An 18,199-nucleotide genomic window follows, 5' to 3' on the forward strand; every position below is an offset into this window, starting at 1 on the left:
GGTCTTCTTCAGTGCTTCTCGAGTACTGCAAGTGACAGTACCATAGAACGTTTGATCGGAGAGCAGCTAACGGAAGCCGATCGTTTTACAGATGGGGAATTTGAAGTCCACAGAGCGGGCGTGGCTTGTCTAAGTTCACACAGCGTCATACAAGCAGTCTGGAGACATGACTGGCAGGAAATTTCTGGGTAAGTTGGAGAAAAGGTAGGAGTCAGGAAGAACTACAAAGTGGTGAGAGAGATGTAGAATGGTAAAGAGAAAAGACAAAGAAAAATAGCCTGAAGGGAGAAAATACAATACTGGAATGTAGGTTCTAAGTAGGTTCCGGAAAAGAGAAAGAAGTCAGTGATGCTGTGAAGTTCCCCTGTGGAAATCCTTGCTCAAGTATTGATCAGCTTTCCCATGTGCCCAACGCTATTCTAAGCATTCTACAGATATTAACTTATTTAGGTTTCACAACAACCCTATTAAGGTGAACACCTTTGTTATCATTGTCCTTTGACAGAAAATAATATCAAGACACAGAGAGGTTAAATAACTCGCCCAAGGGCACACAGCTAAAATTTGACAGTCACAGTTGAATCCCCAGCAGTCTGGTTCCTGAGAGCATGCTATTAAGCGGTACGTAGGCCGCTGTTAGAAATCAGAGCGGAGGTGGGTGGGGGAATGGGATAGGCTGGTGATGGGTAGTAAGGAGGGCATGTATTGCACGGTGCACTGGGTGTTATACTCAACTAATGAATCATCGAACTTTACATCGGAAACCGGGGATGTACTGTATGGTGACTAACATAATATAATAAAAAATCATTAAAATAAAAAAAAAAAGAGCACACTTATGATGAGCACTGAGTAATACACAGAATTGCTGAATCACTATATTGTACACCTGAAACTAATATAACACTGTATATTAACTCTATTGGAGCTAAAATAAAAATAAAAACTGGAAAAAAAAAAAAGAAATGAGATGGTTTAGAGGAGGGGCCAATCCCTGGGGATTGGGTCTTTCCCCTTTAGGTTAGATTCTGGTACAACGTGAAGAACAGAGACTGTCTCACCAATACCAAAATATTTCACTGTTCACTTTAATGCCACCCCCTCCTCCAAAGCAATTCCCAGAAATTAAGGAAAGCAAGAAGCAATGCATATGCCAAGTAATTCACCACCAGTAGTCCCCTGTCCTCTACCCTCACTTCTGCTCAGGGCAGCACCACCACAGCTCTCCTCAGATAATCCGCTCCGGCCAAAGAACAAATTATTTGCAGGGAACATGAATTGTGGGCCCTTCCAGGCTGTTCACACTTCGCTTCAGGAGCCTGAATACACTGTTTTCACAGAACCAACATCACTGAGTTAGAACACCATTTAGAAGCTTATTTTCCTCACTACTGAGCTCCTGATTTCCCTGCTATGGTGAAGGCTGAAAGGAGTTACGTATTTCTCAAGGCAGCCTCTACTAGCCATAAACATTTTCACAAACAGTAAGATGAAAAAAAAATCCGCAAACAGCTTCCTCCACCGTTTTGTGAGCAGATTATCAGCAAGTAGCTCTGCCCTCGTTTTTCACATATTTTGCACAAACTGATAGAAGTAAAAGCTACCATATGGCGCCAAGACCAGGGAACAGGAGTCAGAAGTGGAGTTAGGGGTTTTCCCATTTCCCTCCCTGTTGAGGGCAAGCCACGTTCAGGTGAAGGCATGTTGGATTTGAAATGAAATGACAACCCACGCAATATTAAGAAATAAGATTTATTGCCCCAAAGTGGGAAGGGAGGTGGTCGTAATAGGAAAGCCACTCAGCGTTCCCCTGGGTGCAAGCCGGGGGACAGCAGAGCCCCCAGCTTCGAAACCTGTACACACGCACACGCACACACCACCAGGGGCATCCCAGGGACTCCTGCTCTGACAGGGAGAGATCCTGGGCAGGATTTGGGAAACCCGAGCTCCCGCTGCATGCATGGTCGACACTGCTGGCACCAGACTCTGGTCAGGAAGAATCAATCTGAGGAGAGAGAAGGATGGAGGAAAGCCATCAGGGGGACCTCCCTCCTCCCCAAAGGCCCCTCCCGGCCTGCTGCATATCCTAGAGAAGTTGATCTCTCCTTGGCCCCAAGTCAGCTCCAAGTGCCCCTCCTACAGCTCCTCATACCACTCCTCTCCCACCCAAAGCCTTGACTGTGATCCGATAACTGTGTGTGTGTGTGTGTCTGTGTGTGTGTAACTGGGACCCCAACCGGAAGGATGTCCTTGGGGCCTGAATCAGGCCTCCCCACCCAAAGGCCTCCCCATACCACAGGATGACGCTGACTGTATGTGGCCCCCATGGTTCGCCCACCCACTCCAGATGCCTTGACGTACCCCCTAAGCAGGGCTTTCGGAAGTAGATGAGGAGCACTAAGCCAACAATGATACCCAGCACACCCAGGCCAAAGGCCACACCGCAGAGCACATTCTCCAGAAGATCAGAGGGCAGCGCATTACGGGGCACTGGAGAAAAAGGGGAACGGGTCAGCCTGGAGACTTGGTCGGTGAGCCCCCCGCCCGGGGAATTACATGGGTGTTTGGGATGAAATAGGAGAAACCGAGGCATGAAAAACTGAAGTTGCTCAGGGTGCAAATGGACTTCAACAAGATCCAAGCAGAGAAAGAAGGCCCTCCCACAGGTCCATTCTTTTTTGCCCCCACAAGGAACCAGGCTTCCAAGGAGAAAGTTCTCACCCCAATAGGCAACTGCCGTGTGGTTGTCAATTTCATGAGTCACAATGCAGGAGAAAAGGTCAGAGGGTGCTGGTGTGAAGTTTAAGTAAGAAAAGGCCTGGAAGCTGAGTTCATCAACGGCGGACACAAAAGTGGGCCCTATTCCTTCCACAGGGTCCAAGTGATGCCTCCAGTTCACCGTCAATGTGGGTGGGAAGAGATTACTGACAAAACAGACCAGCGTGTTGGGCTTGCCAAACTCCAGGGGCTTCAGTGTGAACATGTCAACAACAGGAAACCCTGGTGGGAGGGTTAAGGTGGGAGGGAAAGAAGTAACTAGTTTAGATGGTACCCCTGAGTTTGGAAGGGGCGTGTCACAGAGAGGGGAGGGCAGAGACCGTGTCAGTGGGGCGGGCTCTGGGACAAGACATGAGGGAGGAGCTCGGGCTCTGAGGGAGGTCTTCTTCCAGGCAAGAACCAGACCTGGACCTAGAGGCAGAGCCAGTTCCAGGCCACCCTGGGGCCCTCCACCCTGACTCCCCTCAGGGCTTCCTGTCTAGACCTCACATGGGCATCTAATCGTAGGCTGTCTTCTTACTGAAACACGGGCACATCATCGGATACTTCCGCTCTCCCCTTCCATCCTACTGGGCAGAGCAACATGAGCTCTAATATTCAGTAGGCATCAATCGGTCCCTGTTGCATTCATGGAGTTCAATAAATAGTTCTGAACACCTACTATGCCCTAGGCACATGTCTTTGCCCCACAACAAAAACAGAGCTGGTAAGGGGAGACCCAGAAGGCATTAGACGAGGGGGCTGGCGTGAAAGGGAATAATTCGGCGTACAGGTGCAGGAGGTTAAGAATGCAGCCCCTTCCCCACCCCCAGAAAGACCCCTGACCTCTAGACACAGGGATGTGCCCTTCAAGTTTTGGTCCTATTTCCTGGATCATAGCCCAGCAGAACGCTTTTTCAAAGAAAATGGTGGAAATATCTCCGGGCTTCTGAGTCCAGTCAGCAAACTCAGGCAGGCGAGGCACTCGGGTGTTCTGGGTGAAGTCGAAAGAGAAAAGCTGGTCCCCGTCATAGGCTTCCGAGAGGCCGACGCTGGGACTCCAGTTCTGGCAGTACATCGTGTGCAGGAACGTGTGGTTTTGCAGTTCGTCCCGCCACACTGGAGCAGGAGCTGCAAAGGAGACGGGGGAGTCAGGGAGGGGGGCGCTCCTGCGCCTCTTTAGCTTAGAAAATAGCAAGGCCTGCTTCGGGCAGAGGGGGTAGGGTTGGGGCGTAACCCCTTCTTGGGTCTGTTATTTAGGCTTTCCCTCCCAATGGGGGTGAAGAAGAAATTACAGGATCTCTCCAAACTTCTCCTGCCCATAAAAAGGCCAACTGTCTAAAGTTGTAAAAGTGAAAAAGGTCTACCGTCAAAAGTGACAGATACGAAGTCACAATGCTGGCTGCGTGCTTGTGTGCAGCACAGAGGCATCTGGCCAGGGAAGTCATTGCAAGCTGAACTCGCGCCTGCACTCCGCTCACCAAGCCATGCATCCTGGCACAGGGCTGCACCCTCCCAAAAAAGCAATCTTCATCTAACTCAAAGAAGGCCACCATACTGACTTGTGAAGGCCTTGGGTGGGTTCCCCAGCCTTAGAAGGGAGGGCAAAGGAATGGTCATGGCCACCCCAAGCCACAGATGACACTGACCCTTCTTACCCCCAGACAACATGGTAAGCTGAAAAAACCTCCAGGCTTCTCTCTTCAGCCCCTTCATTAGCACCAGACCTCTCTGAAAACGTCTTCACCTCCTTCAACCCCCCCCCCCAGACCCTGCAGTGACAGGACCGGGGGACCTAAAGTTGCAGGAAATAATTCTATTCTTTGACACTCCTGGCAAGAATCTCCCCCCCCACACAGTAGTGGGAAATTTCTATCCAGTACTCACTACCTAGAATAATAGATATTTAAAGGAAGACGGATCTTGCAGATTAATCTTGCATTCTGCCCCATCCTTCACAAAGAAGGAAACTAAGGACCAATAAAGTTAAGACACTTTCCAAAAACCACAAGGTGAGTTGATGACACAGTGCAGAGTAGACGACTAAATAGGACAGTGAAATAATATTTGTTCAAATCCCAGCTCTGCCCCCTTCCAACTGTGTGAATTTGACCACGTTAGAGTCTCTGAGTCTCATTTTTTTCCATCTGTAAAATGGATATAATAATCCCTGTTTCAAGAGATTGTCGTAACTGGAATATATAAAGCACCTCTGACATTGTTTGCATCCTTCCAGAGTTGACCTCTTCCCCAGTTCTGCTATTGTTTCCAGTACTCCATAATACTTTTTGCCACTTACACAGCACAGGACTTCAAATGCAAAGAAGACCTCCAATGCTCTGGATGACTCCCTAGGCTCTAACCTGTCAGGACTGCCGTAAAGGAGAGGTACTGTCATACCTTCAGGGGCGGTCCGGGAGGAGGGCAGCAGCCACAGGAGCTGTAACAGCCTTAGCAGTGCAGCTCCTGGCCTCTGCTCACGATCCATAGCCTCACACCGCACCGTGGGCTAAGAGCTACCAACCAGCTGCCCCAGGGCCCCAAACTCCTTCCCCAGATCAAGTTCCGCCAGCTACTTCCAATGGTTGCCTTTATCATTTGGCTAAACCAATCACAGAACTGTAGCGTTTAACATCATGAGTCGCTGGGGAGAGACACGGTACCAGCAACCTCTTCAAGACTTGGCTCTCTCACCGGGCGGAAGTCGGGTGCGTAACTGGGCTGGGAAGACAATGGAGGGATGTCTGCCTCCTGCTGGGGATCCCTCTTTAGTATCAAGCGGTCAGCTTCAGCCTGTAACCTAGGTAATGGACTCTTCAGAGCAGCACCACCTCCTGGCAGAACGCTGCAGCGGGGAAGCTCCTCTTCCCACGGCAAACTCCCAGGGTTCTTCAGACCCCGCCTCCTCCTCCCTCCAGCCCTCCCTCCTCTTTCTCTCTCTCAGAGGTATTCGTCAGGCATTAGCTCTAATTCATTCTGCAGAAATACATGGAAAATTTAGTAAGTGCTATTATTGGGTCCGGTGCTAGAAATACAAAGATGAATAAAGGATATTCCTGCCTTCAAAGAGCTTATAGGCTGCAATGAATAAATCATTACACAACAATGTAATATATTCAAACAAGAATGTGCCAAGTGTTTTGAAAGTAGTAACTTAATGAGGATGGAGGAATAGGTGGACATAATCAAGGCTTCTAAGAATCTTGAAAGAAGAACAATTTGACCAGCAGAACATGAAGGAAGAGAAAAGCATTCTAGGGCAAGGGACAGGTGGATATGTGAAGGTCAAAGGCATTCAAAGCTCCTTCCCTTGGAGACACCTGTGTGGTTGGATGTGAATATGGTGTGGAGGCTACTGATTGTGCCCCTGTTTGGTGGTGGGGTGTGGGGGAGTGTCAATATGAGCTAGAAATTTAAGCGAGAGCCAGATCACATAGGCCATGTTATACCACAAAGAGGGTCTGGCTTTTAGAGATATTAAAACTGGGGAGTGACACAATTATTTTAAATTTTAGAAAAATTGGTCTGACATTTCAAAGGATGGCCTGGAGCTTGGAAAAAATTGAACTAAAACTGCTGGTCAGAGTCTATAGTATATTGCATCAAAATAAAAAGTTGCACACACCCACACACCACTTTTTTAAGCAATATAGCAATAATTTAGGTGAGAAATGATAAAAGCCTGAATTAAGTCATGAACAGAGGAGATGGAGGGAATAGAGTGTTGATATAATTACGAGGTAGAATCTAAAGAGCTTGGCTACTGATTAGCCCAGTGGAGAGGTCAAGGCTAACATTAAGATTTCTAGATTGGGTGGCTGGATGGGTGGTCAGTAATGGGCTACGCTGAAATAGAAAAGAATACCATAGAAGCAGGTTTGATGAAGAAGAGAATGAGTCAGTGTTGTACATGTTGAATCTCAGATGCCAGTGGAAGAGCCACACAGGAGACGTGAGGTACATGGGTATGGATCTCAGGTAGGGGCTGAAAAAACTCAATTTGGGAGTCATCAGCACAAATGTTGAAGCAGAAGCAATGGACAGACTGCAAGCAGACTGTGCAGACGGAGCAGGAAGTGACACAAGGACATAAGTCTGCATGGGTTCCAACCCCAGCCCTCTTATCAATTATCATCCAGGATCTAGTCAGGAACATAGAACCACTCTAGGTCTTCCAGACTGAAGGAATTTAATACAGAAAATTGGTTACAATGGTGTTAAAAGGGCAAGAAGTACAAAAGGAAAAAGCATGTGTCTGGAGGCACAAATAGGAAAGAGGAATACCTAGAAATCAGAAGCTCCTATTGCCCCCTACACCTGCTGTTGCCCTGGGACAGACACCATCATAGCTGGTTCTGGATCTGCTGAAAAAGCTTCCTCCTTCTTCAAGTCTGGATCATTGAGAAGGTGCTTTCTCTACCTAGGAGGCTGGAGTCCAGAATCACCCATTCTTGCTGCTGCCATATCTACAAGCACTCTGTTAGAAACTAAAGCAGGAAGCTTCTCATTTTCTCTTGCCTTCTTATCTCCCGCCAGCGCCTCCTACTGAGAGAATCTAAGAGCAAGCCAACTGGCTAGGAAGCCTGGGAAGTACATACCTTACAGACTCCTAGGCCAAGCAGTCCAGAACACAGTATAGGAGGGCGAGTGTAGTACTGGCACCAGAAAACAACCCGTACACAGACATGGACTAATTTGTAGGAATCTAGTGACACCAGGAGCATCCAGATGGCTATGAGAGCTAAGAGTAGAACAAGGAAGAAGTAGATTCAGAGAAACAGAGGTGTTCCATGAAGAAGGACAAGGTCAGCGTTATAAAATGCTACCCAGAAGTCAAAGAAGGACTAGAAGTGTCCTTAGATTTGGTAATTATGAAATGGTTGACAAATGTATTGAGAGCAGTTTCAGTGTTGTAGTGGGAGTTGACTCCAGATTGTGGTGGGCTAAGAAGCAAGTGGGAGGTGAGGAAGAAACTGTCACTGTATATGCTGGAAGTCTAATAGAGAAGAAAAAGGGAGAAAGACAGAAGGGGTGGGGGAAGAGGCAGTGAGAAATATCTAATGTGGTAATTAAGTAATCTTAGAAATTAATCTATGTGTATATGGTCCCTCAGTATTTCTCAGGCTTTCCAAATCCATACTCCCTTTTGAAAAATAAATAACAGCAGCAATAATAGCCAAAACCAGAAACAACCCCATGACCTCCTGGGTATTCTGAAACACTAATGTGTGAGCGCACCTGTGAGTGTGTGCGGTGGGGGCAGGCGGAGTGCCAAGTCTGGGGTAGGGTTTGGAAATCATTGTGTTACACTCCAAAAAAACAGAACATCTTCCCAATGTCCCACTCTTTGTGGACTAACCCATCAGCAGCTCCTTCAGTGGGAAGATAGATTCAGGCCCTTGAGGGGAAGCAGAAAGGAAGTTTATGACATCACCAGGACTATAGGGGGAGACATAGAGCACATAGCCACAGAGAGTCTGAACCAGGGATAGGCAAACTTTGGTAAAGGACCAGATAGTAACTACGTGGGGCTTTGTGGGCCACTCGTCTCTGGCTTGGGTACTCAGCTGCGGCCCAAAAACAGCCACAGGCAACATGTCAATAAAAGAGCATGGCTAGGCTGGTTTCCTCCCCGCTTTTACTCCCTCTTCCTTGGCATCTCCTTCTCAGTCTCCTTCGTGGACCACTTCCTTTCAGTTACTCTTTAAATCGTGGTCCCTGGAGTTTCGTTCTTAACCTTCTTTTTTACTTATGGACACTGAAATATAAATTTCGTATCATTGTCATGACATCATTCTTCTTTTGCTTTTCTTACACTTTAAAAATGTAACCATTTTTCTTAGTTCTGAAGTCATGTAAAAGATGGTGGGCTGGATTTTGCTCCATATCATAGTTATCTGAACACCGTTACCTGTGTGTGGTCAGAATTGGGATGGGGGACTGAAAATAAACCAAAGAAGGGCTCCATTCCCCCTTGGGGGTGGCAATGGGTTAATGAATACATTGCGGCCCAGACAGAACAGATTGTTTGGAAGGAGATCTGAGGGGAAACAGGAGGAAGAAGACTGGGTGGTGGGAAGGCTAGAAACAGGCTCTGGGTGGGAGGAAAGAGACAAAAGGGTCCAAGTTCTCCACAGATTAGAGTGTGGACAAGGTCAGGGTGAGCAGATATATAGCCACCTATCCTCAAGACTCTGGCAAGGTGTGGTTAACTCTTTTCTCTCCCAGTATAAATAGTAACAAGTTCAAACAGTTATGACTACCCTTCCCTCCATGCAATCCTTCTTCCCGTCAGGACTCTCCAACAAGTTCTGTAGCAGATATCTCAAAAAGAGTCTCTAATTAGTTTGGGGAGGTAGTACTTGTGCGTGAGAGGAGCAAGGCAACTGGTTCTGTATCCCAGTAACTCACCGTCTATTTTGGTCATTAGATAGGAATGTCCCTGAAAATAATGGCCCCTGTAAATCCAGTAGGCCATGGCTTTCTAACACAGCTCGCCCATCCCTTTCCAGTACTGCCCCATTTATTTTTCCTAGAAGGCCAAATTTCCTGAAAAGGTATGGGTTCCCATATTTCCACCTTTATTCTTGCCATTTAATCCATAACCCTCAACAATGAGACTGTTCACCAATATTTTTGTGTCGTTAAATCAAATGGACTCTTTGCAACATTTAACACTGTTGGCCATGCCCTCCTTCCTAAAATGGCCTATTTTTTGGCATCCTGTATGGCACCCTCTCCTAGTTTTCCCTCCCATTTCTCTGGCGTCCTCTTCTCTGTCTTCTTTGTGGACTCCTTTCTTAAAAGTTGGTGTTCCCTGGAGTTTTGTCCTCAACCTTTTCTCTTCTTACACTACATTTGTCCTGGATGGCATGCCTTCGGTTGCCACCTATTTGCTGATGTCTTCCAAATCTACCCCTTGAGCTCAGATCTTGCCCTCGGTTCCATACCACCCAGATACCCAACTGCCTTTAGGCCTCTCTACTTGACCTCCACAGAGTTCTCAAACTGTATCCTCCACAAAAGTATCCCTCAAGAAATGTTTTCAAATGCAAATTTGATAGTAGCAATGCTCTATTTTTAAATTTATTTCCTCACAGAGGTAATAAGATACCAAATACATTCACATAGTAATTTTATTGCATAATCATTTATTATATTGAATAAAGTTCTTTGAGATAGAAACCAATTCTGGCTAACTTAAGTTTTAAAATGGCAATTGACTGGAACGATACTGAGCGAGTTCATGAAATGAAAGGAAGAGTGGGATAAACTAGCCTCAGGAAGGGGAGCCTCAGGGGCCTTAGCAGCAAGGGTTGAGCTGCCATTAATTACGCCTCACCTTCAAAGACCTCCAGACTCCATCTTTCAAGTTTCACATTGCTGGGAGAGACAATCTGACCCACTCAGCTTGTATTAGTGTGTATCTCTGGATCAGTTAGCTGTGGCCAGGCACAATATCACCCCTACGTATCAGAGTTATTTCCAGAGAGGGGAGAATCATCATGAACCAAAACCATATGGCATCCCAGACAATTGCATGAGATCTTCTGAGACATAAACATGAGGGTAATCTGTGTAGTAATGCTCAGACAGCATTTCCCAACTAACTGCCTGGGTGATACATGCCTTCCACTTGATGATCTCTAGTCTGTCACAAGTCTTGCCACAAATTCAAAACACACTCATAATACGATTCAACGTTGATTTATTAATAATAAAAATATTTACATTCCACTAACTGATTTCCTTTGGATCTATGACTAAAAGAAGTTTTATTTTAAATTTTGCTATGAAAAATTTCAAACAGGGGCGCCTGGGTGGCTCAGTCGGTTAAGTGTCTGACTCTTGATTTCGGTTTAGGTCATGATCTCAGGGTCGTAGGATTGAGGCCCATGTCAGGCTCTGAGCTCAGCGTGGAGTCTGCTTGTCCCTCTCCCTCTGCCCCTCCCCCCACTGTCCCTCTCTATCTTTAAAATAAATAAAATCTTTTTTTAAAAACTTCAAACGTACATAAAGGAGAAGAATCTAATAAATCTTCATTGTACTCTCATGAGTTTCAATACTTTTCAACCTTCTAAAAACTCTTCCATTTTTGTTTCATCTATTCTGTTCCACATCCTTTTTTTTTTCTTTTCTGGGCTATTTTAAACAAATTCTGTCACTACATTTCTAAGATAAAAACTTTTCTTTTAATATAATACAATATTATCACCACAACCAACAAACTTAAAAACAATTGTTTAACTTAATTTAAACCAACCTGTGTTCATTTTTCCCCAAGTATCTCAAAAATGTCTAAATTTTAAATGAAAAGCAGTGTCTTATGGTTTCCAAACTGCATCCATTTCAAAAGTACTGGTGAGTTTTCTTTTTTTTTTTTTTTAAGGATTTTATTTATTCATTTGAGAGAGAGAGAACAAACAAGCAGTGGGGAGGGGCAGAAGGAGAGGGAGAAGCAGACTCCCCACTGAGCAGGGAGCCCGATGCAGGGCTCGATCCCAGGATCTGGAGATCATGACCTGAGCCAAGACAGACACTTAACCATCTGAGCCACCCAGGTGCCCCAGTGAGTTTTCTATTTTACATTATGTCTCATAAACCCCAGTTGATGGTTCAACAATGAATTCTAATAAGAAAATTAAGTTTAGCAATTACTATCTTGAATGCAACTCCATCTCAAAATTCACAAAACTAAACTCATCACCCTCCCTTCCCAACAAGTTCCAACTCCTATATTCAAGACCTCGGTAAATAACTTGACTATCCAACCAGTCATCTGAGCTACAAATCTATGAGTCAACCTTGACAACTTCATCTTCCTCAAACCTTCTTACCCAATTTTTTACCAAGTCCTATCAATTCTACCTCATTAATAACTCTTGCATCTGTCCTTTCTTTTCTTCCCATTCCCACTGGTTCAAGCCTTCATTGATTTGCTTGCATTTTCTTAGTCTTTTTTTTTTTTTAAGATTTTAATTATTTATTTGAGAGAGAGAGCATGGGAGAGAGAGCATGAGCAGGGGGAGGGGCTGGGGCAGAGGGAGAAACAGACTCCCCGCTCAGCAGGGAGCCTGATTTGGGGCTGCATCCCAGGACTCTGGGATCATGACTTGAGCCAAAGGCAGACGCTTAACTGACTGAGCCACCTAGGCGCCCCATACAACTTTCTCTTTCTTGATCTGTCTCCAGCCTTATTTTCTAGTGCTGCCATAGGAATTTTTTAATTTCGCATATTTGATCACATACTTTTGTATAAAGGCCTCCAACGATTGTCTGTAATCTGCTTTCCTTAGTATGATCCTTAACAACCTGGATCCCATTTAACCTACTTCTATATGTCCTTTGAGATGAAATCTCATCTCCCTCAGGAAGCCTTGGAACCTGGAACGGAGATTAGTAGCCTGTTCTGGATGCTTCCACAGCACCCTGTGTCTGCCATTACCATCATTTTTCTCGTATTACTCGATTTATATATGTGCTTCATAGTCACCTCACTCTCATTGCAGGATCCTTCAGTAACTATGCCCTATTCTTTCCTTTTACATTCTTAGCGTCCACCAAGAAGGCCCACCAACAAATGACTACTCACTGGATGACTGTGCTGTTACTAAAGATGTTGAAATGGAGACTGAAGAGCCTTCAAGCATTAGATGAATGATGGATAATCCCTTCCAACACAGGTACTTCAACGGTAGGTCTTACTAGGCATGCCTATGGGCTACTCTGCAAATACTTTTCTCCCCACTGCCTTCCCTGTGTGACCCACCATTCTCCACCCTCTTTCCATTCCATTCTAGGTCCTTCCCAAGCTCCTTGCCAACTGCCACTTTCTTCCTACTCCCTTTCACCTCCTATTTCAGAGAGCAAACCTAGTTATCCATCTCCCACTTACCCTCATTCCCATCTCAATATATCTCTTCACATCCATGTTCATTCTTTCTTTTAACTACCTTATTAGGATGTAGCAATTCTGTCAACTACGAGGTTGGAATTTATTATTCCATATATAAACAAGAAAACTGTGGCTCAAAGATGTTTGTTTATTTATTTACTTATTTATTTATCTAGCAAATATATATTGACCACCCTCTATGTGCCTGGCAGGATGCTGGACACCAGACATCTATCATCATCAAACTTATAATCTAGTGAAAATAGAGACATTAAACAATTATACAAACAAATCTATAAAAGCAAATTGTAAAATGTACTATGAAGGAAAAGAACTGAGATCCATAAGATTAACTGGAGTGGGGAACCCACTGATAGTGAGATGGGATCTGAAGGGTGAGTGGGAGTTAGTCAGGCAGAGTGGGAAGAATGCTCCCATGGAGGGAACAGCATGCGTAAACCACTAAGACAGGCAAAAGACGGCTCCTTCAAGGAAGTGAAAGAAGTTCAGTGTGGCTGGAGCATAATCAGAGAGTAGAAGATGGTAGATGAGGCCAGAGGCAGGCAGAAGCAAGACCGCATGGGACCTTATGGACAGGGAGGCCTGGGCCCTCTTCTAAGCATAGTTAGTCCTGAGACTGTGACTGCTTTATTCCTTCTCATCTCACGTGTGGATGCATGCTAAGATTCCTAGTTCACCTACCTCCAGTCTCCCCAAAGCCAATCCATGGTGCACACTGTTGCCAAATAAATCTCCCTATAAAGGTACCTCTCACTTCCCCTCTCAGAAAACTTAAAATAGCTCCCTTCTTTCTACAATATTCAGTCTAGATTTCTTGGCCTGGGTTTTTAGGTTCCCTATACTCTGCATTCTACCCCCAGATTACAGAAACTATTCTCCAGTATCAGTCATGACCCTCAATTACCAAGCCGTGAGTTTTCCCCCTTTGTTCCCTTCTACCTGTCTGCAGAATCTCACTTCCTCATTCAATCCGAACAAGACTCTTAACCTGCAGTCCACACGCCACAAAATTCAGGGGTTCATGAACTTGGACGGAACTTTTTTAAGTCACTTTAATTTTCAATAACATCTAACTGAAATTTAATTTTAGGAAATGTAGAAAACAAATCTTTGCAGTACTAGCAGTACCTGTAATGTTGTCATCAATAGAAATCATCAATTAATATTTTCATATCACATACAGACATCTCAAAATATCTCTATAATTACTGAGTTGTTAGACCTGCCAATAAATCATTTTATTTGTTACTTAAGAACCACATGTATTATATTAATATGGAAGCACATATTACTGGATCATCACACATTTCTTTCAACATTCTGGTAATTGTATATTTCATTTATGCGTTTATAAATAGTATTGTCAGACAAGGTCCTAAGGCTCCACCAGACCACCAAAGAAGTCCATGGCACAAATAAGCATAACAACTCCTGCTTAGTCATTTATTCAACAAACATGAAGTCCTCACTGGGGCCCTCTCTTGTTCTGGTACCCTCACATTAAGTCATTTTTCTTTTCCTTCTTGTTTGATGATCTTCCAGTGGTTCCACTTCCTATTCTGCTCCCTGTATGAGGATCTAACCCAAAGCTCAATCCTTGACTCACAACTAAATTCTGTTTTATACTTCCTCCCTTATAAATCTCACCCACTTGCATGACTGATTCAAACATCAATTCAAAGATGACACTCAAATCTACCTCTCCTAATCTTTTTTTCTCCAACTTCAATCCTAGATTTTAAACTACCTGCTGTGTCTAGCAACCAGAAAAACAGACCATTCACAGGCAGACTGCCTGGGTTCACATCTCGGTTCGGATCACTTACTAAAAGTGTGACCACAAGTAAATTATTTAACATCTATTGCTTCATTTAAAATATGGGGATGATAATAATACTATCTACTTTATAAGGTGATAAGAGTTAAAAGAGTTAATGTATGTAAAGCACTGAGACAAGTGGATGGCTCAGCTGGTTAAGCTTTGGACTCTTGGTTTCGGTTCAGGTCATGACCTCAGGGTCATGAGATGGAGCCCCACATCGGGCTCCACACTCAGCCAGGAGCCTGCTTGAAATTCTCTCTCCTTCTCCCTCTGCCCCTCCCCCTGCTCAAGTGCTCTCTCTAAATAAATAAATAAAATCTTAAAAAGAAGAAAAAATACACGTAAAGCACTTATAACAGGGCCTAATACATTTCAAGTACTCAGTAAATGTGAGTGACCACTGGTCTCATCTCCTTTCAACCCCTGACATTTGTACCTGGTGTTTATAAACACGTATAGTGCTAGCTACTGGGAATATGAAGATAGGGTTCTTACCTAATGACATAACACTGATCAAGTCATTGCTCAAGTGACTCCCCACCTGGTCCAAAGTTAATGGCACTGGAAATCTTTTACAACACTGCCTCAGACAAATTTTATCTTCCAGTCTTCTCTCCTCCTGTTTTACCTCTTACAGTTTATATTCTATTCCGGCCAGACTGGACTGCCCTGCTCTCTGTGAAGATGGCCTGTGCTGTTCTGCTTCTGTCTTTCCTCACACCATTCCAATGTCTCAATTATGTACTTGATAACAATGATTATTTCCAACAACTCACAATGATTATTTCCCCAAAACTATGAATGATGCCCCATAAATATACACATTACAATTTCATCTAAGTCACACATTTAAGAATCAATTTCCTTCAACATTTGCTCACTTTGTGAGCACCTCAACATTGGCCAGTTCCTGTGCCAAGAGCTGTGGGTATTTTTTAAAAAAAGAATACATATGACCCTGTTCTCAAGATCAAAGTCTAGTAAGGGAGAGAAACATGTAATCACATAAATGCCATTCACTATGAAACGTACAATCATAAGAGGAAGGGACACCAAAGAATGAGCAGTCAGCTCAATTTGGGAGGCAAGAGTAGGCTTTTTAGATAATGGATTTGGGGCTTAGATGTATTGGAGAAAAGCTTATTCCATGTAAGAGAACAGTATGTGTAAAATACAGAGGCATAAGCCAAAATGATCTGTCTGGGGAACAGTTCATTATGGCTGGAGTACAGGACCCAAGGGGAAGTGGCTAGACCCAAAACTGGTGAAGCAGACAGGACTTTCCGGTAAGCATAGGCATTTGGACTTTATCACACAGGCAACGAGGAATTAATACAGGGTTTAAACAGCAGCATATGGCCAGAGCTAGTTTGGAAAGCTCACTCCTGGCAGTATTGTGGTAGAGGCAGAGAAGAAAATCTAAAGCAGTTCAACAGCACTTTCTGCAATAATGGAAATGTTCTATCATTCCTGCTGTCCAATATGATAGCCACTAGCCACATGTGGCTAATGAGAACTTGAAATGTGACTAGTGCAACTGGGGAACTGAGGAATTTAAAATTAATTTAAATAGCAACATGTGCCTAGTGGCCACTGTAATGGACAGTACAGCTTTAGAGATAGGGAAATCAGTTAGGAAGCTGTTGATGTAGCTCAGATGATAGGACTATGACAGAATGTGATTCAGTAAATACTTCAGAGGCAAAATGGTAAGTCTTATGGATATAAAGTTGGGGAGGGGGAGAAATTGAGAATGGGCTCCCAGATTCCAGGCTTTGTGACTGAATAGCTGCAATTAGCCAGGTTAATACAGAAGCCGACCTAGCGTGCACAGATCGCAGCAATTCTGAACTTGTTGAAATGCCTAAGGGTTATTCAAGCAGTAATATTTAGTAGCAAGGTTAGCTCAAGAGAGTCTTCTGAACTCTCTGTAAAGATGCACATTTGAGAGGCTTGGAGCCACTGAGTGAGATTAGAGAAGATGAACAGAACTAGAAGCAAACTGAGGCAAAATCCTGGCAAACTTCAACCTATTGGAAGAGGCTGAAGAAGAGTCCATGAAGGAGACCAGAGAGGAGCAGTTGGACAAGTAAGAAATGAAACAGGTGAGACCGGCCACTGAAATCATGGGTGTAGAGAATTTCAGGAAGGAAGTGTGATCAAACGTCAAATGCTTCAGAGGTCAAGTAAGGTTGAGAGCTGAAAAGTGCATCCTGACTTTGCCAATTAGGAGGTCCTTGGTGACATCTGCCAGAACAGTTTCAGTAATGGAAGAAGTGGGCTGAAGAGTGGGAATGGGGCTGAGAGAGGAAAATTTAGATATTTTCAGGGCTTGACTGTGCAGGGTAGCTCAGAGGTAAAGAATCTACAAGCCGACAGAATATTGGTAAGGTTTTCTTTCCTTTTTTTTTTTTTTTTTTTTTGAGGCTGGCAAACCAGTAGAAGTGAGAAGTTAAAAATGCCAATTGGAACAAAATGGAGGATTGACTAGGTCTAAAGAAAAGGAATTTCCTTAAACCGAAGAGAGGACTTCTAGTACAATACTAAAGGATTATAGACAAGGCCCTGTTCATAGAAGAGAGATGGAAAATCGCGAGTTCTGCAGGTTGGTTCTTCTGTTCTATTGGGTGGGAATAGGGGTTATGGACTAGAGAGAAGATGTGAACCCATACACTGAGGATCAGGGGAGGGATTACTCGCTATAAACAAGCAAAAGTTTTGCTTTAGGTGGCAACAGATTCACCATAATATCCTTAGATTTTTACGAGATTGATTCAACATTGAGAGAATGAAGGGCAAAGCCCTAGGAAAAATAGGAGTTTTAACTGAAATGGTAGAGAATGAGATCAGTAAGAAAGTGAAAGTGACCATAAGGCTGGTAAGTTTTGTGGAAGGCAAGGAATCGAGGCTGGGAGGCCTCAGTGAAACGACGAAGTCTAGGTAGGTTCAGGAGAAACAGAGGCTGTAAAGCTGTCTAAGACAAAGATGCCGAACAAAACGCCCACATCTACCTTCCGCACCTCATTTCCCGCCGGAGGCACCAAGAAGGTGATAAACTCCCTTTCCCCTGGTCGAACTACACCATGCCCGGGGAAGGGCCCCACCCTGCAAGCCCTCACATCTCCAGGTCCAGGCCCCACGCTCCTTCACTGACAACTTGGCGGGGCGCGTTTCCGGGTCTCTGTCTAGGACGAACAAAACAGCACCTTAAACCCGGATAAAAGGAACCAAACCACGCATCCCCCGGGCGCCCGGCGCGGCGGCTGATACTAAAGGAGGGGCAGGGGAGGCAAATGACCTGCGCGCAGCGACGGCTTCCGCCCCACCCACTGAGCGCGCTCCCAAGCCTGGCGAGGGAGCGCGGGTGCCCGCGAACGCATGCGCTCTGTTGCTCTCCCCCGAGGGCTCGGGCGCGCCTTTCCCCTCCCCCAATCCGATCTCACCCTTGCGCTTGCGCAGTGCACGTTCTCGGGCAGCGGCAGCCATGCTGAACCCGTACGGAGAGGCTAGTGGGGGGGACAGGGTCGACGACGGCGGGATAGGAAGCCGGGGATATGGAGAAGCAGCGGCATTAGAGCGCCCTGGGTCTCTGGAGATAAGCCAGGGCCATGCGGCCTCTTTGGCCCCTTGCGCGACCCTCAGAAACCTTCGGAAAACTGGTCCTCGTGGAGGGGGGGGGAAGGCGGCGGCTGGCACGTGACCCG

At 45.1% G+C, this 18,199-nt stretch overlaps 1 protein-coding gene across 2 annotated transcripts; it reads right to left on the bottom strand.

The window, feature by feature from the left end:
• Positions 1-1,738: 1,738 nt before the first annotated feature.
• On the bottom strand, positions 1,739-18,138 carry LOC123790941 (HLA class II histocompatibility antigen, DM alpha chain). Of its 2 annotated transcripts, none has more exons than XM_045795544.2 (5): positions 17,939-18,138; positions 3,604-3,888; positions 2,722-3,000; positions 2,362-2,490; positions 1,739-2,005 (listed from the first exon to the last, which is right to left on the bottom strand). In XM_045795544.2, exons 1-5 carry the CDS (start codon positions 17,979-17,981, stop codon positions 2,001-2,003), a joined length of 741 nt encoding a protein of 246 aa, XP_045651500.2. In that variant the 5' UTR covers positions 17,982-18,138; the 3' UTR covers positions 1,739-2,000. The 2 variants fall into 2 exon arrangements, with proteins under 2 accessions (XP_045651500.2, XP_045651499.2); XM_045795543.2 differs by lacking the exon at positions 17,939-18,138 and adding an exon at positions 5,158-5,324.
• Positions 18,139-18,199: the final 61 nt, after the last annotated feature.

This window comes from Ursus americanus, chromosome 32 (genome assembly GCF_024610735.1).
Source record: "Ursus americanus isolate L20-20 chromosome 32, mUrsAme1.1.p, whole genome shotgun sequence".
In the NCBI taxonomy this organism is placed as follows: domain Eukaryota; kingdom Metazoa; phylum Chordata; class Mammalia; order Carnivora; family Ursidae; genus Ursus; species Ursus americanus.